The 24,336-nt window shown below is 34.3% G+C and overlaps 1 protein-coding gene across 1 annotated transcript in view; it reads right to left on the reverse strand.

Moving 5' to 3' along the window:
* Positions 1–4,167, reverse strand: part of LRRTM4 (leucine rich repeat transmembrane neuronal 4) — a gene marked incomplete at both ends in the record, with an annotated part of 690,416 nt that extends 686,249 nt beyond the window's left edge. Inside the window, 2 exon segments of the mRNA XM_080813643.1 lie at positions 1,712–3,258; positions 4,152–4,167. Coding sequence (XP_080669769.1) covers positions 1,712–3,258; positions 4,152–4,167 — 1,563 coding nt within the window.
* Positions 4,168–24,336: the final 20,169 nt, after the last annotated feature.

Here is a 24,336-nt window from a genome sequence, read left to right on the forward strand (position 1 = left end):
TCATGTATAGTATATAAATATCAACCTGTAATAAAAGCATCAAGACTTGTTAAGACTTTCATATAAAATCTTTTATTCTCTTTAATTTTTAAGATCAAATGCTCATACAGGTTTCTTTTAGGGATTTATTATTTGGGATTACCTTTCTTATTTTCAATTATACACAGAAAGGAGAAAATGAACTCTGTAAAGAATAGTTCAGTATTCCAAATTCTACTAGGTTTGAGAATATTTCAAACTCAGTGCCTTGTCTGAAAACATTTTCATTAGCATCTGCCTTTAGGGCTATAGAAAAACTGGATATATATTAGCAAAGAGCAAATTATTTTTTCCAACTACTATAACTAGTAATAAAAGGAAAAATACTCATTCAATACTCATGAAAACTTTCCTTTGAAAAACTAATCCTCTAAAATCATATATTGAGACAATATACTGCCAGAACTTTCTCTTTCTATTACTTTATTCCAGCAACAAGGCCTTGGCAGTCACGTCTTTGTACTTTTTGATCAACTTTACCACACAAAGAACAATTTGCATCCAGTACTACTTATCAACAGGTTGGAAATCTGTGGCTATTTTCTACTCCTAAGCATGATACTATAAGTGATCTTTAAAAATTAAATAATCAGAAACTGGATCCAAATACATTCTCATGAAAATGAGAATAATGTAACATGGAATGCCTTCATTTCAAGCTAATGTTACAGAAAGGGAAAATATCCAGAACTCAAATCTCTCTCTCTTTATTTATAAATATTTGCATCACTTAGTTTTGGATAAGTTTAACAAGAATACACATTATTTCTTTTGGGGATGACAGCAACATTGACAAACAGTCCCTGTTATGCCTGTCATTATGTTATTGCTAAATCATCCACAATATCATGACCTGATTTTAGTTGCCAGGGACATAGCCAAAACATGGAATTTAAGTATTATTCTGATTACATACAAATAGCTAGCACTTAAGAAAACCTATGAAAAGTGATCTATGTCCAGTAATTTAAAAAAAAAAAAAATGGAAGGAAGGAAGGAACCAATGGAAGAAGGAAGGAAGGAAGGAAAGAAGGAAGAAAGACATCTTTAAAAGCCTAATACAGTTACACAGTAGGCCTCTGACATTCTCTATGCTGGTATAATAACTAAATGGCAAGTAACACAGAAACAGTTATCCTTGTGAGATCCCTGTTGCATGCTTTAATTATAACTAAAAATTTACAACAAAATCAACCCTTGGGTAAATTGCTCTTTGGTTTAAATCTTCATTACCTCCTGGAATTTTGGTAAAATCATTTTGTTTTTAAATTAAGCTGGTCCCTCCTTCTTTACTCCATTACAGAAGTCAAACAACAAGAACCAGACATTAATTTTAGAATGAAAAGAGTTTTGTGTATATGTGTGTTTGTAAGTCCAACCCCTGTATACAAACTGTTAAAAAACAGATGTTTTAACATAGTGCTTTATTCCAACTTAATCTCATCCTTGAATGAACTTCTTTCAAGTTTCAACCGTTTAAAAAAAAAAAACAACAAAAACAGTCAATTTCCTGGTGGTTGTAATTTAATTAAGTAACCTTTCACACTGAGCAAAAACCCAAAAGCAAAAGGGTCATTAATCTTTCTAGTGATTAGAGACACCTCTAGAGCTTCAAACATTTACCTCTCCTTCCCCGAAGTAGAAATGCTTTTAGGAGGATCATGGTTCATACCTCACATTCCCTGGAGCCAGAGATGGTATATGTGCAGGGCCCAGATCCATTAACGGATATATCCATGGTCTCAGAGTTTGTAGGCTTGTAGTCCACATAATACTCCTGTAAAGGGGAATTCATTTGTCTTTCAGACTCTCTGGTCTTTTTCCGCCGCCTCTTCATAAGAGAGTGTTGCTGAAGTTGTTTCATACTGGCTGGGTAGCGTTTCCAAGACACATAGATCACCAAGAGGATCATGGCCACTGAGAGGAACAGAGCCACACTCCCTGCAATAATTTTGTGAAATGAAACATGCTCATATTCTTGCTCTGTGCCAGGAATCTGAAACCCTGGGGAAGGGCTTGGTGTTTCAAGGGTGGGCTGGGTAGGGTCAGATTTGGAAAATGTAGGTTTAGGGATAATCAGAGGCTTTTGGGGCGTTTGGGGTACCAGGTGTGACTTTTCTGTGTTGACCACCTGAACTTCAGAGCAGATATTATATGTTTCCACTGCATCACTAACCTTTTCACCTTGGATATGCTTAGGTCCTGCACATATCATGGTGCTTTCCTTATTTCCTTTGAAATTCTTAAGCCAATAAAACAGAGGACATATGCTCCTACTGCATTCCCACATATTTCCAGACAAAGTGATGGATATTAATGATATCCATGCATTGACAGTTTCCTGTGAGATGTTGGTAAGCTTGTTGGAATCCAAATTCAATTTTTGCAAATTGGGTAGACATTTAAATGTGCCCGGCTCAATTCCTTGGATGTCATTCCCTGATAAATCCAAGTTGTGTAAGGAACTCCAAGTCCATGTCAAGCCTTGGCTAATGGAGCGAATCCTGTTCCACTGTAAGTAAATTGAGCGGAGATTGAAGAGACGTGGAAAATGAGCAAAATTGATCTTGGAAAACTGATTGTGCTCCAAGTGGAGCTCCTTCAACTTCAAGAGGCCAGCAAAAGCATTTCGGGACAAGCTTCGAAGACGATTGTAACCCAAATCCAGAAAGTCAAGATTTCGACAGTCTTGAAAAACTCTTATCGGCACAGTCTTTAATGAGTTAGATCTCAAGTGCAAAATGATGAGTTTACGAAGACCTTTAAATTGTTCTGATTGCAATGTCTGAAGTTTATTGTAGGAAAGATCCAGATTGCGGAGATTGGGAACTGGGTGAAATGTTTTATTGTGCAGATAGGTAATTTTGTTGGAGCTTAGAATTAATTCTTTCAGTCTACGGATCCCTTGAAATGCATCTTCATCCACTGAGCTAATGTAATTATGGTCAAGATAAAGCCATATAAGCTGGTTAAGGCCGGCAAACTGATTGGATTTGAGTTTCTGAATGCTGTTGAACCTTAATGATAAGCCTTGTGACCCTCCAGAAATGTTCTCAGGGATATCTGCGAAAGCATGAGACTCACAGTATACAATTTTGCCATCACATCTGCAGTTCTTTGGGCAAGCTCTCTGAGCCCCTGTGAGCATAACAAGCAGCAGTGTAGGAAGTAGCACTAGCACCACACGCATGCCTCTCAGCTGCGTAATTAAACGGAAACCTACAATATTAAAAAAGAAGACAAATGCACATTGTAAAGCTATTAATATAAATCACCACCAGCTTACTGATATCAGGGACATTTCATCTAGTGTAGTAATGGGACAGTTGATATAAGAACAATGTATTTAACATTTGAAGTCTTGTTTTCTTCAGTGTTGCATGTTTGCTACAATGAGGTTTCCTTCATTCTTCCTTGATTCTCAAATCACCACAGTGCCGTGAACTAAAGAAAAGCCTTCCCGAGTTTCATGAGTTCATATGTTCATCAACACTGAAAAGCACACAGCCTGTCTTATCACTTCATGCCAACACTGTCATAACAACAATATTTGGCTAGTCACGCTGTTGAACATCAGTATCAAAAGGGAAGAGTACCAAGTCTTCTGGTTAATGGCAAAAATGTGACTTAGAAAACCCCATACTTGTACATCTTTCCTAGTTGAGCAAACAAGCTTTGATTTGACAAAAGAGCTTCAGTAAACTGTCAAGGTAACCCAAGTTTGCCCTGACTGAAATTGTATCCTTATTGCATAATGGAGTTACAATGCATGAGCTTGAAAAAATGGCATTGGGACAAGTATGGGCAGCCAATGAAGCAGGGTATGAAGACTAATAACAGTGCATGGTACTCTGAATGTGTTAATGAGCATATATGCTCTCGGCATTCAGGAAGATCTGCCTACTGTGGCTCCCCTGCCCAGGGATATACCAGCTCAGAACCCTAACTACTGATATAATGCAGAACAGTCCAAAGTTAAGATTGTCAAATTCCTATTAAGTACTTGCATAAAATGCAAAATAATCTTGTATAGTATTAGTTTTGCTGTTATTTTTAATAGTTGCTTTTGCAAATTTGGGGGATAAACAAGGAGTGAAGCAGTAGATTACTACATCCCCTCCCCTCCATCCGGACCTGCTCAAATTTCTCACTGACTTTTTTTTCCTCCCCTACCTCTATTAACTTCAGAAAACCTGCAAAGTTGTAATGTATTGGCACTTGTGCTGCATTTCCAAATCATTGCATGGTAAGGGACTTCTTTCCTCTGTCAATAGTAGATTTATTATTTCTTAGCGGTGGGGGAAAAAAAAACCCTCTGTGTAGTTTATTTCTCTTAAATATTCATATTTTAACCAAGAGGCAATCAGCCAAACCTCTAATCAAAAAACTCTCCTTCTTTTACTCAACCAGTTTTTTGTTTTGTTTTGTTTTTAATTTGAAACCTGATCTTGCTCTCTGTCCTCTTGCCAGCTACAATCTCATTGAAATACATTCCAGCTCTTCCAGACAGGAGAAAGGGGGGAAAAAAGCCAGTCACACTTGAAAAAATAAGACTGGCAAATGACTGCTGGAAATTTGGAAGCTGTGTTCAGGATACAGCTTTAAAGATAAAACAAACCCTTGTGCGACCTCTGATAAAGTAACGACCCCACCCCTACACACACGCAGTAAAGTGTTAACAATCTTCCTGACAGCGATCAGAAATACAAGTGTGGTTAATATTATCAAGAAATAGAAGCAAACACAATATTTATCTCATGCTCAATTCCCACGCTGTGGAAACACATACAGAAGAGACAGTCTTAAAGATATTTCTCTAGAGTCTGTTTAAGTCCGTGTTATGCATTTACGTATTAAAAAAAAAAAACTACTAAAAGGAAAACGATCTAAAAATATAATAGCAACTATACTGAGTCAACTGGCAAACTCAGAGGCTGCTGCTTTTTGCCTGTTTTCCCGTCTTTTATCAGCTAATGCCGCGACTAAGAATAGGAAGCCAAGAGAATCAGCTTTGGTAAGAAGGAAACAACAAAAGTTCACTTACCCATCCTTTGTCATCCAAAAACGGATCCCCCCTCTCTCAGCTTTCTTCTTATTTGGTCTCTCTTGCTGAAACCACCACCACCTTCATGACACAGTGCGGCTGTCATTCACACCATTCTGATCCCGCATGTGAGCTAGTAGCCCCGTACAAACTTCCCCGGAGAGGACAGGCAAAAAATATATATACATATATGAAAAAAAAAATCAGCATGGGGTGGGATGGTGGGGGGCAGGGAGAAGGAAGCCGTTGGGGGGGAGGGGGAGGGCCTCTAAGCTCTGAGGACCATTGTGTAATTCACCAGAGACCCATCAGCAGTAATTGGCAATCTGTGCAAAAAAGCTACAGCCCATTTCGAAGGTAACCAACTTCTCTGTAAAAAGAGAGGTAAAAAAAAAAAGAAAAAGAAAAAGAAAGAAAAGAAAAGAAAATCTTCAGAATACCTGGCATTCCTTATTGTGCTGGCTTTTGCCATTCCCAGATAAAGCAATTCATCCTCTGGATTTTCAGTTCTTGAAGCAAGTAGGCCTCCTGTGCTGTATGAGACCCCAGTTTAAAAGCTATGCAGGCTAGGTTTATCCATTTAGCTGGTCAGGTTTAAAGTGTTTTGTAGCTGTGCTGAGAGGCAGCCCTTGTCTAATTCAGAAGGCTTTCCAGAGACTGATGATGCTCAGAGCTTGTTGGTGCTAATGCTTGAGTTTGTGATACACTGAGTGCCCTCCGCTGGAGAAAACAGATTGCACATTAAAGACGGGAACAAGTGAGCCTGTCAGTGGTGTGCAGCCTTCCCTCTCTCAGAAAGGGAAATTAAAGGCACAGGATCACTTTTTTTTCCCTCTCCAATAATATATATATTATGAAAGCCTCATGACAAGGAGTTCCATTCAGTGATATCAAATATTAAGTAAAATACTGGCTCTCTAAATATTATCCAATTAGCAGTTTTTAAAAGTTGCCTTGGCTTTTTTTTCCCTGCACATATCACAGACTTATTATCTTTTTTCGACAAAAACAATCTGAGTTTTATTTTTGTTCCTGTCAGTTTATTTATATTTTGTTAAGCAAACCACATAGAGAAACAATTGTACTAAAGGGGAAAATGTAATTAGATCACTTTTGAAGATAGTCATTTTAAAAGTTTTACGTCTAATTTTTAAATTCCCAACTTTGATAATTAAATACATTCTGTAATTTTGCACATCTTATTGAACAGTCTAGATCATTACTTTCTAAAAGCGTACATTCTTAGTCTTAAAGTAGTTATCTTTAATACTATATTGCCCAAATATGTGGGTATCTAAGAGAAACTAAATGTTACTTCAGTAAGAGTATTATTCCAGAGTATAATTGACATCCTTAGTACAGTCACTATATTTTAAAATCATCTACATTAATAATACAAATTTTTCTTATGCAAGTCGCTTATAATGTGCAATTCCAGAAAAACAAAAGCATGTGAGTTCTATATCGCTATTATATTTATCTAAAATTTGCAAAATATCCTCAAAATTAGAAAGGACGAAATGATCAAACACCTGAAATATGTATTTTAAAAAGCCTATACCTTCCTTCAAGTTGCATTGGACTTTGAAAAAAAAAAAATGGTGATCACCTTCCATTTTGTTTCTCTTCTTTAATTGTTTATTTCATAATCCTCTGGCAGAGAATTTTTGGAATAATCCAAAAGAATGAAACAATGCAATACAGAGAAAGAATGCTGGATTTAAGATTACTAATCTAATTTAGCAGGTGTGAGAAGTTAAAATAAATTTTACATAAGTACTTAGAATTGCTATGGATCAGTGAAAGTGAGTATTTTTAGAAATATTTCTTGGTCTTAGACTAAGTGCCAAAATATTAGTAAGGAGGGCTTCTTATATAAATAACATAAATAATTTGACTCAGATTTATGAGTAGGCAGTAACAAGCAACTATCTAATTACTAAGATTTTTCAAGGAAGAGAAAGAAATAATATGTCCCCCAAATATACACCTTTACCATTAACTGATACCTGAATTCTATTTTAGAAATGTATACTTTTGGCTTAAGGCACAAAATCTATAGAAATGCAAATGAATACCCAAAGAGGCAATATTATTTGGTTAATAAAAGAGGTATACCTTTCTAAGGAAAAAAACATAAATGATACACATAATTTGTTCATAGTTGTGTAGTTTACATAGAAACAAAAAACCCCACCCAAATATTCAATGATGGAGGATCAGTTCAGGAAATATAAATATATTCATGATTAGAATACATACTGCCATTAAAATGAAATCACTTGTATTTGCTGACAGGGAATGAAGACCACAATGTAAAAAATAAAGAGAGGAGAGGGAGAGAACACAGGTCCTAGAGGATGATTAAAGGAGTCTATTTCTATACATGTTTTTACTTGTGTGTGGGCAAAATAAAATGTACAAAGCAGATTTTCCTGGGAGATGAATTTTGGATGGGTTTTATTTCATCTTTTATGATTTTTTGTCTATTTGTATTTTCTAACTTTTTAAAATAAGATGAATATGTGGTACATGTGACATATGTATGTACCCATATGTATGTTTGTGCACGTATGTGTAAATTTTCCTTTGCTGGAATGTAAGGCATGAGAACAGCTTTTGATAGTGGATTAGAAAAATCTCATGATGGTACCCACATTTATAGTGAAATGACCAATTAAAATGCAAGTTTTCTTTTAAGTACTAAGATCTAATAGATGCTATATTCCAAAGCAGATACAAAATCATATGCAGATTTCACAAAGGATATTGTCCAAAATCAATTATACACTGTGTCTTTTGAACACAATGTGAAGGCATAAAAGGGCCAAGAGAGTTAAGAGTGACAAAAGAAGTTGTGTGGATGACTTCACTGGAAAGAGTTGTCCTGGCATTACTTAAAGTGTACACACACACACACACACACACACCCTTAATCCAAGGAAAGGTGCAGGGTATGTCCACATCTCAGCTTCATTGTAGTGTGTTAAAAATAAAAGGTCCAAAATGGAGCCACTTATGCTAAGCCTCATTTCATCAAACCACAATTTAACTTAATTACGGTTTTGGCCACTCCCAGAAATGGAATCTTAAACCAGTCCATAAGGAATCACCTGGTCAGCACTAGTAAGGTAATCTGCCTGACGGACCTCATCATCCCCTGAAGGAAAGTGAACTTGTTACAATCAATCCAACTTTTTCTAATATAATTTCTTAGTCCTATTCTCTTTGGTCTATAGAAGTTTTTCATTTTTACCATTTCTCAGAGACCCCTTCTATCTGCTGGATGGAATGCTGCCCAATTCATGAATCATTGAATAAAAGCAATAAGATACTTAGAATTAACTGAGATGAATTTTGTTTTGTTTTGTTTTAACAGTTTTGATGTCAGTGACAAGATCTGAAGGAAATGTGTGTGTTTTGGGGGATAACAAGTAACACAGGCACTGTTATTCATGAATCCTTTGAATTCTTCTTGCCATTTCCTGGGGCCAAGAGGTAAGGTCCTCTCAGTTCTGAGTTCTGCTTTCTCTGCATTGAGCTTATGATCTAACTGGCTTTCTAGTCCAGGGAAGGTCAAACCTAAGCCCCTAGCTCTTGGTTCAGTACCCAGATGCCATACTGGGAACTATGGGTAGTACAGTCTACATTTTTTCATTTGATTAGAATCCCCAATCAAATCCCCAATCCCCAAGTCTGTAGTCCCCACTTGTTGGGTTCTTTCCCCTGTCCTCAGTTCCACATTGGAAATTGCTGGTGGGGCACACAACACCATCTATTGTCCAGGTTACTGCTAGTTTCTGTTAATGGGAATATGACATAAAGGCTATTGCTAATGGGAAACTTGAAAGCCAAAACCACAAAATTGGTAGACATGGGTCAAGCACTTTAAAGCTGTTAGGGCACTTGCCACCTAACTCGAAGACTCTCATTCTAGGATTAGGTGGCCATGGAATGAGTTAGATTGATACTGGGTTACCTGCCAACCTTAAGAAAATTTCCATGTAATGAGGTACACTGTAAAATGCCACACAATCCTCAACCCAGTGACACATCCCTAGTAGATATTATTAATTTTGCTCTGAGAGACCCAAGGCTTACCTACAAGAAATGGGATCCTTACATTCCAAAGATCTGAGAGTGCCACATTCTGGCACACCTGCTTATTTACGTCTAAGAAATGTGGGTCTCACAAGCCACAGATATCTACAAAAATGGAAAAGTCTTACTAATGACAAACCAGAATTATAATGGTCATTGTGGGGAATGTTCCAATTAGACAAGATTATTCATTTAAGAAATACACTTGAAAATAAGAATTCCCAAAACAAACAGAATGGGATATCAATTTTAATTGGCATCCAGAAGCCCCCAGAAGCATTCAAAATTCCAAAATAGCTTCATTGAAATATTTGCTAGAAAAGCCTAGTGACAAATTAAAGATATAAAAAATAGGACTATCAGACTGGGTTAACTCCTACTGCTTCTCTCTGTCTTCCTTTACCTGAGTACTCAGTCTACTAATCCTCTGTCTGAATTGTCTTTCTACAATAGGACCATAAACAAAAGTCCACCAAGTTAGTGGCCTAACAGGCACCCCCATATATACTCTTGAAGGAGGGCCCCCATATGGGCTCCTCTCAGGATTACCAAAAGCAAGAGGAATTTTCTGGTCAACTGCTATGTTATTTCCTTAAATAGCCAAAAAGAAATGTCTCTTTCTTTTGGTTATCTTTGGGAGTGGCTCTGAATCTTGGGAGGTAACATCATCTTTATCCTCTTTGGGAATGCCTCTTAGGTTTATGTGTCCTTCAATACTGCCAGGAATATTTACTGTTTGTCCTAGGCAGAAACTGATGTGTTTTTGTTTGTTTATTTGTTTGTTTGTTTGTTTTTCTGACAAGATATTTCAAAGGATTTTTTATAAGTATCTCAGTAGTCAGAAGTCAGCCAAATTGAAAGCTGATATTCAGAGCCTGACAAGAAGTTCTCTTAGACCTCCTCCCCTAAGCTAAATGTACCTAGAGGGAAAGAAAAAGATTTGAAAGAGAAAGCTCTAAATCTAGAACACAGGAGCCTTTTAATCCCATTTTAGTTGAAGAACTTCTCCTGGGTAGAAAGAAGCAAACTGAGGATAATTTAGTTGGATGGGCAGTTCAACCTCCAGATGTCACTCAGGCTACAAGCCAATTCTTTGAAGAATTAAAAACAACTCTTCTTATCTTACACTTGTTTACAAAACCAGAAATGTGGCTCTAGAAATGATTCAAATCTATCATTTTAACCAATCCCAAAACCTCACCTATTCTTCTCAAAATGAAAGCTTATGTTGAAAAATTCTGGCCTTAAGAAACAAAAGCACTTCCTGAAGGAACTGGCATTCTTTCTCTGTGACTTTGAGATGTAAATATTCTACCCAGTCTTCTCTGGAAATTCTCATCTAAACCATCTCTGTGAAATGCAAACTTGAGGGGGCAACTCAGTAAGAAAGAGGCTATTTGGATATTTGAAATTTAGGCAAATGAAAAACCATGTCTTCTCCAAAAATGCTGCTAAAAAGCTTTAGCCATCTGAGCAGGTAACCTTAACTTACTCCATCTGCCAGAAATATGATTTATATCCAACTGCTCTTCTATAAAGTAGTGAATTAAAACAGGGTTGGGATTGACTTTCACTTTCAGAGTCTGTCTGGATAAAAATATGTACATGTGTTTTCTGCACAAGAAAGAAGGACTGGGGCGCCTGGGTGGCTCAGTGGGTTAAAGCCTCTGCCTTCGGCTCAGGTCATGATCCCAGGGTCCTGGGATCGAGCCCCGCATCGGGCTCTCTGCTTGGCAGGAAGCCCGCTTTCCCCTCTCTCTTTCTCTGCCTGCCTCTCTGCCTACTTGTGATCTCTGTCTGTCAAATAAATAAATAAAATCTAAAAAAAAAAAAAAAAATTTTAAAGAAAGAAGGACTATATGAGAAAGTGTCAGTTTGAAGCCATTTTAAATCCTGGTGATACTCCCAACAGAAAGTTTTTATAAGAGCACTGCCCAAACAAGGAGACAAATAAACAAAAAACAGAAACCCATCAAGTTTGGACAGGTACTAGATAAATGAAGAAAAAAATGTGTCATTCTTGTCAGGGAAAATCTGGTCCATTATTCCTAATGGGGCTATTAAGGATCTATCAATGTGTCCATGAAAAAGAGAAATATCTTTTAACATCCGCTAGGGGTAGAGATAAAAAAAAAAAAAACCTTTTTAAAATTGTTAGGTCAACCAAGAAGTTTCCTGGAAAGGTCTGAAATGATAGTAAGGGTGGGAGGAGGTAAGGAAGAATGAAAGAAATTGACCATAATTTTTTTATTCCTAGGTGCCCACCTTTCTGTGTAACTGCTCCTATACTGGAATAGGATAATAATGTTTAAATGTGATCTTTATATGAAATATGGCATATTGACTAATATGGTGGATTTAATATTTCCATTTACTTATTTGAGACTTTATGAACTAAGGATATAATAGGAATTTTTTAATTTTAATTTTTGTAATAATAGCACTTTCTTACACTCAGAGAGCATTCAGTGACTTCACCTTAATAATTTGAAACTGACCATGATAGGAGTATTCACACCAAGGAAATCAGCAAGAGGCTAAAAAGTTTAAAATATGACATCATTTTGTTGAGTATCTATAGTTAAGAAAGTGATGTTGAGAATATTAGTAACACATTAAACTTAAAAGTGTAATGTTAGTAGCCACTCAATTATAAATAGGTTTCATGTAATTATAAAGAGCTATTAAATAAATTCAAATTATAATATATAAATATAATTTCAAATGTGTAGTATTTGAAAACTATGATATGATTGGGCAAATAAATTACCATGTCACTGACAAACAAGCAACATTCCAACATATGTCAGACATTGTTTCACTTCTGTCTTACTCATTAATGTAAGCAAAAACATCAGACTGTATTCATGTTGGAATAATATTTAGAGAGGTAGTTGTTAAACATTTACCTCCAAACCACTGTGCCTACAGTTCTACATATGTATTGCTCTAAAAGTGAACTAGTATGAACACATAAATACTAGTGATGACCTGGCTTCAATAAATATATCAAAAGTTCAATCAATTATTATTATCATCATAATCAATGTCACTTTCAATATTGCCAGTATCTTCTTTCTTCCCTAAAATATTTTTGTTCTTACCAATTAAAAATTAAAAGCCTTTGTCAATTAAGAAATTTAAAATTACAGGTGAAAGAAACCTCAATTCAAACTCAATAATAATAAAACGGAAAATTTCTTTAGTTTGTATAAATCAAAATTCCATAGATATAGCTGGATTCAGAAATTCAAAGTATCACTGGTAATGTTTCCTTTGGTCCATTTCTCAGGCTTAATTTCCCCTGTATTATTTTCATTGCAATTCTGGTTTCAAAACATCTCTAGTAGCCCTGGTTCCATGTACAGTAAGATTCAAGACCTAATAAATGTTTCATTGCATGAAGTGACTCTAGAATAGTCTTTTTTTTTTTTTTTTCCCTCCTACTTCTGAATAATTTTCTGTGATGAGGATTGGGCCTCCCTGGGTAGTTTACATAAAGGTCATGTACTCTACCACTGGTGCAGGGAACAGCTTCCTGAGGGGGGAAAAAAAATACTAGGGATGCCTGGCTGGCTTGATCTCAGGGTTGTGAGTTCAAGCCCCACACTGGGCCTACAGCTTACTTCAAAAAAAACATACAAAACAGCAGCAACAACAAGAAACATGTGCTGAAAGGGGAAGGAAAATGATGTGTGCATCTCTTGCAAAGTACAAAGTCATCACTAAAAAGAGGTTGGCCTGCCACGGCACACCTTGAATCTAGGTGGGAACCATGTAAGTAATCCTCACCAAGGACTATGAGCAGAATTGATGTGTAACACTTCCAGGTCAAGATGGTAAAGGAAAAAGAGTCCCTTTCTTCTTCTTCTAACTAGAGTCCAGGATTCTAAAACCCTGTTAAAGCTACTGGACTACAGGGGATTATTTATGTTGCCGTATGAGTGGGACAAGGGATAATGATAGATATTGGGAGCTAAAAATAAACATCATGAAAATGAATAGACAAACCAAATATAAACAAACAAAAATATAAAAAACAAAAATAAACCAAATAACAAAATATAACAAAATCCCGGTAACCTTTTGCTCTTGCTCTACCCTGCCATTAGGATGTGGTAGTACCCATGATTTCTTTATTCTCAATATGTAAAGCTCTTCATATACTGATTTACCAAATATTCCTCTTACCTTCACTCTCAAACGGTAAAAAAGCAAAATTAATGTATTATGCCTGATTTCTTCTACACACACATGCATGCACATGCACACACACACTGAAAACCACACCATATATGTACATGCTTAAAAATAATTTACTTATTGAGACACATTTTAATTATGTCCATAACTGAGTTTTAACATGATGAGGAAATTTGAATCCCTTTATCAAAATGAATGACTTTTTCTCACTTTTCAATTTACTTATCATGATTTAACTGTACTTCATTTCTGATAGTAGTTATAATTAGTTACTTAACTTGTTAAAAATTTAAAGAAAAATAACATTTTATTATACGTGTTCAACTGAATTCAGGAATCTTAATGTCTATCTCGATGTGTATTTTAAGCTAATGTTCCTATTATTAATATAGTCAGAGCTAAAGTTGTATTGAAATATAGACACATAAAATGAATTCTGTGTCTCATTTTATTACCTAATGAACTTATAAAATTAAAAAAATTGGTAATGTATTATAGGATATTAATGAGTAGATAATGATAATGTAAACAAGAAAATGGGGATTGGGGCAAATGGAAATTGATTATTAAACAAAAAATGAAAATAAATATAAGATTTATGATAAATTTTAATAAATAAAAAAGAAGTTATGAAACAATAATGGGAGATAATTTATTTTGGAGAATGGAGAGTGGAATCTTTAAAAATAGTATTTTAATGGGTTTTCAAGTAAAATGTTCATATATTTGTGGAATGGATAAATTACCAAAGTTGAGACAACTAAAGGAATGAGTAGGAGTGAACTAGGTAAACATTAAGGATAAAGAGAGAAGAATACATCCGAAATAAAACAAAACGGCAGGGGAAGAGGTGAATGCTTGGCTTGTTTGAACAAATAATGGGAAAAAAAACAAATAATACAAACAGACTCACAGATGATTCATTATTAGAGTTATCAGACACAGACTTAAAGATAATTGTGGCTACTATCTTTAAATATATATATATATATATATCACAAATTGAGGATTCCAACAGATAACTGGAGTTTGTAAATAAGAATCACGTCAAAATTACAAACCTAAAAACAGAATAATTGAAAATAAATGAAATTAATTACAGATTTAAGTGGAAATTAGGTAGAGCTGTATGGAAGATCATGTAGTGAACTAGATAAAATAACAGAATGTGAAATTTGGTTCAGGGGCTTTCATTTTATATATGTATTTATATTTTAACTTTGCTATCACACATAGAAAAGAATACATTTTACTAAACTGAAAATATTTTTCATAAAGCAATATTACTTTTTTTTTACTTTATTGGATTTTGCTTAATAATATTCTGACAGTATATTTGATATCTCAGTGTATACTGTTTAAACAACACTAATACGAACACACAGTATAGAACCTAAAATTAAGCTTAATAACCTTTCAAAATCCCACAAATGTTAATATTACAGCTATGGATAGAACTCAGTGCATGTACAATGACATCACATCATTTACATAACATGAGCATTTTGTCTGTTAGAGTCAACAATGGCAACATCAATTAGAAATCCTATTACCTAGAGGTAATTCTTGGCTCAATTATTTATAATCATTTCTTTGTCTTCAATGTCTGTCATTTTCATAAACTTTGAGGTTATATAAGAAATCACACAAAGAAGGACTGACAAATTCTCATAGGCAAATGCACAACTTTGCTTCAGTGAAAATTTTAAAAAGAAAGTGATAGCAATAGATCAAGACTTTGTATCCATATGATATTTTAAAATGCTCACAATACTAATGGGGCAATAAGCTATCAGAAATTCTGAAAGTCAGACTAGAAAAAATATAAAATGTATATCCCTAACTAACAAAAAATAAAAGTTAAACCACATACTAACTGTATTATCAGATATTACATTTTAAAGAATATTACAAATGTTTTTGTTTGTTGTCAAAGCTACATGTATAGTGGAAATATAAATTAGAATAATTATTTTGTCATGTACCCAGCAATATGTATCAAGATCCATACAAACAAGCCTAGCCTTTAACCTAGTGTTTCCATTCTAAAATATCTTAAAAGAATACATATTAAAAATATGCAGTCTTTGTTATTAGAAAGATAATGAAAAAATAAGTCACAAAATAAACTTCCGAAATACTAGATTATTTTACTGAAACATGACACATTAATTTATAAAATATTTGTACCCACTAAAGTATAAAAATAATGACAAAAGCAAAATAGTATTCATTTTATTAATTACAGCCATGCGAAAAAAAAATTCTAAATTTATACTGAAAGAAGGAGTGAAAGTAACACAGAAAAAAAAAGGCCTAAATAAATTTTAATTTTTTAGTAATTTCTCTATGGTTATAATTCACTTTCTGCAATACATATGAATCTAAAGGATTTAAGATGATATCAAAAGACTGTTGCTTTCACTCTAAATTATGACAAATTAATTCCAGGTATCAATCAATTTTCTGACTTTATTATAGAATAATCTGGAATTGTCTGTAAATGATTTTAAATTAAATGTCTTTGCTGGTTACATAAAAATTGGACATCTATTACAACCAGTTAATTGGTTAGAGTAGGTATTTTACACCCTACTCTTCTTTTTGTGTCTGAGCCATGCTGATAAATCTCTTTACCTTTTACATCTTATGTTTATCTTCTTTAAGAAAGGGGATGGTAAAACAAAATTTTATAGTGGGCATATTTTTAGAGTTAAGCAAATAATGATTGCAAAACATAGAAACATAAAATGCTTAGTTCTAGTATAATATCTCCAGTAGGATTCAGGTTTGTATAGCTGGTAAAAAATACATTTAGTAAGTATTAGTGTTTATCATTTTCTGCATACTGTCCTGACATATCTAGCAATTATATTTTGGTAACTATCATCCTATTGCTGTTGTTGATTGGTTTTGACCTTTCACAAAGGAAGGCTTATGATACCTTCCATAAACAAAAGTTTTTAAAATTATTCACTATATTCCTTGCCATCATATGAATAGCATTTATTTGTGTATGGTCTTCTATGAAGTATTACACAGAACAATTTTAATTGAAATAGGCCAACGAGGTATTCTATATCAAGTAATGCTTAAATGATAACATCAATCAATACTCTTTCTCTTTCTGCCATATGGATACATATTTTTCAAATGAAAGTAAAACAGAATTTGAAAAAGTACATAAATATTGAAGTAAAAAGAATATAGATTTACATTCTAATGCAGCACTATTAATTTTTTCTCCATTTAAGAAAAACATACTGAGTATGCACTGTATCAGTGAAAAAAAAAAAAAAATCTCTGTCTTTAAGTAGCTGGATATAAAAAAATTTAAGTTAACCAGTTCTTATTCAAGGTCTTTATCTATAAAATGAAAATAATAGGATAATAGTATATCATTTCTATGGGTGTTTTGGGTATTAAGTGTGTAAACCTCTATATCAATATCCACATATTGATAAATATAGCAATATGTTTGTGTTTAATTAATGCAAGTACAGTGTTTTGCCTGATAGATTTAATAATATTCAACCAAGCCTGTCTGTATATAGTTTTGTATTTTTTACTATCAAGTTTTTTCTTGAAGGGGAGAATAGTCTTTATACTTCATTTTTTTTTTTTATTGACCGTCACTGCCAGTACATTACCAGGCTGTTCAAGTCTTTCAGTCAAACATGTCTTACTGCATTGGTACTCTCAATGCAATGCAATAAGGGCACCTATGGCATGGTCCACGTTCAACTACAAGCCAGTGACCATAGTAATATCACAATTTTACTATACACTTTCCTATCATCTCTAAATGAAAGCATCAGATTGCTGCTAAATAGTCTCTGATTAATTCATACTAAGTGAATTATAGCAAACAAACAATAGGTTATAAATATAAAGGAAATATAAGAGAATATTTAGTTATCTTGCTTCCTCAGAAGCCCTTACAAAATTAGGCCTACCATGGGCTATATTACCAGACACTAAAAATTCCTCCATCTATCTCATATATAAAATTAAAAGGTTTGAAAATAACTTTTTGGTGAATTAGATGAGAAGACATAAAACTGCCACCTGCCTAGATTAAAGTCTTCCATAAGTCAATTCATGACTTCACAAATTAGCCCTTTATTTCTAAACAAACAAAAAAGCTTTCAGCTGAAAAAATTATCTGAAGTTTTCCCAATATAAACTCATTTGTAGCCATACAAAGCCCAACTGGGGTAGAAAAACAAAACAAAACGAAACTTAAAAAGTTGAGAGTCTATGTAAACAGGTTGTAGCACCTTCAGAGTTCATTTTGCATTTATTCAGGGAAGTGAAATATATGTTTTTGTTATAAGGTCCCCAAATGACCCTGAGTCACTATCATTTAAAGCAGACAGTATAAAGTTAATACTGAGTGACAATGGCAAGCGAACAAAAGGAACGTGCTTCTGCTGCATAGAGCAGATTTCATTCCATTCAGCAGGAGCATAAGTAACAAGGCAACAGGAACTTAGATGCTTATCACTGCAATTCCTACACCCTCTGGGTTTAATGATTAACACATAATTAGAATATGAATAAGAACTATCTAGATATTTCCTTGAAATTCATGTCTCATCAGAAAATACTTCTTTACTAAAATTTCTGATTTCTTATAGATATGTTTCTATGTATACACACAAACACCTGCCTCCCCCACACAAACATTTATGCATTTTGCGACTTGCTGTAAATTACCGACTATGAAAATATAGCTGTATGTAAAACATTTTTTCCAATAGAAAATTCTCACATCTTATTTATGATTGGCCGTTGCAGTAATAATAATAATAATAAGCCCCCAAAGAAACCTCAGTGTAGCTAGCAATTAATAGAAGAATTTGAAGGAAATTAATGAGGACATTAAGAGGAAACTGGCAGGGTTTTAGGGCTCAACTGCTATTTAGATACTAGCTATGAGTACAAGTTTGGCCTATTTAAAAATTCAGAACACTGCTTTTCACATCTGTATACAGTCTTAAAAAATTAATATATTTAATAAAGGTAATAGCAAAAATGAATAGTTATTAGTAGGTTGAAACATGTAGACATGGAAATTCTACAAGTTAAATAAAACATATTTCTCAGAAAACATGACTGAATTTAACTTCAGAGGAAGGCAGTGACACAAGCTGTGTAATGGTCCCAAGAGTAACACCCTTCAGAGCAGCCCACTTTGCTTGTCAACACTGGTGCTATCACCCACTAGCTGTGTGCCCCAGCAGGGAGAGACCTAAGTCAGCAGCTGATACCAAGCTTTTAATTGGAAGGACTGACTATACCAACAACCAAAGGAATACTTCAACTAAATTTGGACTTTTTTTCTTTCATCTCTTTTTTGCTGAAGCAACAGTGTAATTAATCTATCATTGTTTGAGTATGTTATTTCTTTATTGGCTTATTAAGAGACATTACCCTGTAAACTACTAGCTTGTAAAATATTATTATAAATTATATTTCCTACAGTAAACCTGTGTTAAATAAATTATTGGCAGAGACTTTTAAAATTCACAGAACTAGAAAAAATGATTCTAAAATTTGTATGGAACCACAAAAGTTTGTGGATAGCTAAAGCAACCTTTAGAAAGAAGAAAAAAGCTAGAGGTTTCACACTCTCTGATTTCAAACTATACAAAAAGCTAGAGTAATCAAAACACTGTGGTATTGGTACAAAAGTAGACATACAGATCAGTAGAACAGAACTGAGAACCCAGAAATAAATCATAAATATATTTGTAATTAATCTACATCAAAGAAGCCAAGAACATACAACAGAGAAAGGACAGTCTCTTCAATAAATGGTGTTTGGAAAACTGGACAGTACTTGCAAAAAAATGAAAATAGACTACTATCTTAAACAATACACAAAATTTAACTCAAATAAAGAGCTAAATATAAGACCTGAAATCATAAAATTCCCTGAAGGACACATAAGCAGTAAACTACTTGACATCAGTCTTGGCAAATTCTTTGTGGATCTGACTCCAAAGTCAAGGGAAACAAAAGCAAAAATAAACAAATGAAACTACATCAAACTAAAAAGCTTCTGCATAGCAAAGGGAACCATCATCAGAGTGAAAAGGCAACCTACTGAATGGGAGAGGATATTTGCAAGTAACGTATCTGGTATGGGATAAATATACAAGGAACTCATACAACTCAATAGCAAAAAACAGCCCAATTAAAAAATGGGCAGAAGACATGAACAGACATTTCTCTAAAGAAAACACAGAGATGGCTAACAGGCACATGAAAAGATGCTCAATATCACTCATTAGGTAAACTCAAAATCACAATGAGGTTATCACTGAACACCTGTTAGAATGGCTGTTATCAAAAAGACAGGAAATAATCAGTGCTGGAGAAAATGTGGAGAAAAGGACACCCTGGTAAACTGTTGGTAGGACTGTGAACTGGTACAGCCACTATGGAAAACAACTTGGAGATACCTCAAGAAATTAAGAATAGAACTACAACATGAACCAGCTATTCCATTTATGAGTATTTATCCAGGAATTCAAAAACACTGATTTGAAAAGACATATGCACCCCTGTCTGCAGCATTATTTATAAAAGCCAAGACATAGAAACATCCTAAGTGTGTCCTTTGATAGATGAATGGATAAAGATGTGGCATATTTATACAATGGAATAGTACTCAGCCATAAAAATGAATTAAATCTCACCATCTATAACAACAGAGATGGAATTTGAGGGTATTATGTCAAGTGACATAAGTCAGACAAAGAAAGATGAAGACCATATAATTTTACTCATATGTAGAATCTAAGAAAACAAATGAAAAACAAAGTTAAAAAAACAAATTCATAGACACAGAGAACAGACCAGTGGTTACCAGAGGGAAACAGAGTGGACAGTGGGCAAAAGGGGTAAAGGAGGTCAACTGTATGGAGATGGATGGTAACAAGACTTGTAGCAGTGGTCATTTTGTAGTGTATACAGATATAGAGGTGCTGTACACCTGAAAACTTAGACAATTAAGAAAGAGAGAGAGAAGAAGAAGCTTTAGAAATTTCAGGAGGTTGTATTCCCTAGTTAGAAGAGAAATGAAACAGACTTCCTGCTCTGATCAGGCACATACCTCATTTCAGCAACAGGGACATGAGAGATTTTTTCAGAGGACAAATGGACTGGGAAGACACATGCACTATCCCTCAATACGAAAGCTAAAACAAAGATGATTTGTTCCATCCATTTAGATGTGCAACTCTAGGTTTCATCTGAAGTGGAGCTGGCAGAGAAGGGGTATAGGAGGTCCCCTCTTCATTACCTGTGATAGGCTACATAATCACACATCAGAATTGATAACAATCACCAAAATGAAAACCATTAACATCTATTTAACACTTGCTTTACTCCAGTCACTACTCTAAACAGTCTATTTTTTTTTTTGTTCCAACACATGCTATAGGTACTGTTAATAATTCCATTTTACAAATGAAGAAACAGAGCCATTGGTTTTTAAATAAATTGCTCAAGATTGTACAGCTAATACAAGACAAAGCCATTATTAGAGTCCATGTTGTTGGGACTCCACAGCCCAAGCCCTTAGCCTCTAGGTTGGCCCACTGCAAGCTCATCGAGACCAGTTGCTCCTGACAGTGTAGGGAAATACAAGCAGGAGCCATAAGTCTTCATGGTCCTGGAGATACATTCAGTCCTGACAAGATTTGACTTTTACACTAAACTAAAGTTGTATGGACAATGACTAATCTGCTGAGCTAAATTAATCAATGAACTCAACGCTGAGTCAAAGAAAGTGTGGGACCTATCACCTCTGGGTATCTCTCCTCTGACAACAGGTTTCTATAGGCTGAAAGCTCCAGCAAAGGGAAAATGGAGAGTACCAAACTGCTTCCAAGAAGGACTGCACACATTTCTAGTTCCTGCAGAGAGGATAGTATCATTCACACAAAAACCAAAATGAATGATGGGACATCACATGGTAAAAGATTGATGGGCTGACATCCACCAGACTTTTCAACATACATTTATAACCAAGCAATTGACCTAAAGGGAAAATTAGAACACTTAGAAGAAATTTCTCTCTTTGTTCTCAAATTCCATTCTCTTTCCAGCCACATATTTTACACATGCAATTTCCCGACTGAAAAAATGGATTGGGGGGGGCGGTGCCTGGGTGGCTCAGTCAATTAAGTGTCTGCCTTTGGCTCAGGTCATGATGCCAGGGTCCTGGGATCAAGCCCCACCTCAGGCCTGCCACTCTGCCTACTTGTGTTATCTGTCTGTCAAATAAATAAATAAAATCTTAAAAAAAATAGATTAGGAATGATAACACTATGTTATCCTATGATATACCATTTACTACTACTTGTTTAGCATGTTAGAAATGGGAATAAGAATAAATATGACATTCAGTTTCAAAGTATTTCCTCTTTCTAAAGGAAGTAATGCATATATTTTAAAAGATAGATTAACAAACTATAGATATGCTCCCTGAAAGTATAGTCTTAAATATTTAAAAACTTACAATAAAGTAATTAAACAAGGAGGCCATTCAACTGAGACGGCTCTAATGCCTTAGGAGCCTATGTACGCAAACTGAAATTCAAGCCAGAATCAATGCATTCTAATCCATAAATATGAAACTTAAGAACCAGTCACAAATAGTCAACCAGGCTTTCCTAAATAAGGCTTCCTTAAGTTATAACAAATCAAATAATTTCCTTGTTTTCTTCCATTATCATCTTTATTAAGTCTCTCCCCTAGCTCTTGGCCATGGTGTGCTCCTAACTAACCAGTTTTGGTTTGGTGCTAATTGATTTGAATTGACATATGCTCAAATAAACTCTTAAAATTTTTAATAGGCCTCAGTTTAGTTTTTAACAGAATGCTTGATAAAGGAGTAACTTTAAACTAAGTACTTTAAGTTTAGAATATGAATGTGGTGGATTACTCCTGTGGCCCACACAACTTTTGACAGAGAACAAATTTGTAAGGCTGGAAGCCATTTGTCTGTTAACGAAAGTGTCAGCAAAATTTTTATAATTCAAGTCTTACTAGGCTGTATAACAATTCAATTATATCATCATTTTAGGTAAAATTGTGACTTAATCATGATTGGAGAATATATCTGAGCTCTAATTTGTTAAAATCTTATCAAATATAAACATTTGAGTCATGAGATTTTTGCATCATTATTATTTGCATATCAATATAGACACATAATTAGGTGACTAGATACTGCATGATGTACATAGAGATGTATATTATTATAGCTACAAAACATGGATATTATTTAAATAACTCAAAATATGCACTGAATGCTATTTTCAGAATTCCATGGTAATGAGAAGACTGCTGAATTAAGCAATTATTTAGTACCGCAATAATATAGCTATTTTTAGTGGACATTACTGATGTGTAAAACATATGCATAAATTTCAGAGGACAGTTCTTGAATAACAAAGAAATACTATGTTCATCTCTATTATGTAATGAAATCACATATTATCTGTATTCAGTTTTTACTTTTTAATACCTGCACATTCATGGCATTATTTCTATTTGCATGATCTACCAAACAGTTCCTTGGAGAAAAAGTTAAAGCTAATGAAGCTTATTTTATTATTGATTTGTGACTTGTGGTTGATTGACTTGTTAACTTAATAAGTGACTTGACTAAATGCAACATTTAAATACTCTTCCTGGAAATAGACTTCACCAAGGATGTCAAAGCTGCTGGAGCTACCTTGAAAGGAAATGCTGGGCTCAGTGTTTAAGGGTTTGTTTTTCATGTGGAGACTAATACTTTAGTGCGGGTTTCTCAAGGTCAGCACTTCTGGCATTTCGAACTGGATAATTCTTTTTCTGAGGGCTGTTCTGTGCATTGTAGGATATTCAGCAGCATCACTGGTCTCTAACCATTAGATATCATTAACAACTTCTTATCTTAGTTGTGATGATCTAATATGATGTCAGATATTAACAAAATAAACCCCTTCCTTGACCGAGAACCATTTTTATTTTTAAGATTTTATTTACTTATTTGACAGAGATCACAAGCAGACAGAGAGGCAGGCAGAGAGGCAGGCAGGGAGAGAGGGGGAAGCAGACTCCCCGCCGAGCAGAGAGCCCAATGTGGGGCTCTATCCCAGGACCCTGACGTCATGACCCGAGCAGAAGGCAGAGGCTTTAACCTACTGAGCCACTCAAGCGCCCCATGAGAACCACTTCTTAGTGGAAGAGGAGGGTAAAGGACATTCAGAGATCACTAATCAAGAGCAGGATTCAAGCACAGGAATTTTTCTAGAAGAGTCTTGAGGCACAGAAAACAATATTTAGAATAAACTAAATTGATGAGTTAAAGTCAATACGTTTCATTATGTTAAATTATTAAGGATGAAATGATTCTTAATATACATATTTTTAAAAGCCAATCAGCTTTAAGACCAAAATAATTTGGTATCTATACAATTTAAGATAATCCCAATTTCCAAATTAAGAAAATGTAATATAGGAAAACACTGCTATTCTTGATAGTTTTTTAAGTATGAAAATATCATACCCTAAAAGTCTGTGTTCTAGAATTTTCAAAATGGCAGAGTAGAATAATTTTGTTTCTGCAAATGACTGACATTTTTAGAATGAGATATTTTCACATCATCTTACCAATGATGGCATACTTTAATTACTAATCATTTTAAATTTAAGACTAATTGAAAAAAAAGTATCTTAAATAAGAAAGACATTATTTGACTATCTCAAAACACATATGAATATTATTTAAAAGATGGGTGTACACCAAATTAATTGTTAGATAATCACTTTTTTTGAAACTCAGAAAACACAACAATTGTGACAAAGATATTAAAAACATAGTTTTATTAATATAACTTTTAATTAACATTATCCTTAAACATAAATCATATTAAAGTAGACATGCA

This window comes from Martes martes, assembly GCF_963455335.1.
Source record: "Martes martes genome assembly, chromosome: 9".
In the NCBI taxonomy this organism is placed as follows: Eukaryota; Metazoa; Chordata; class Mammalia; order Carnivora; family Mustelidae; genus Martes; species Martes martes.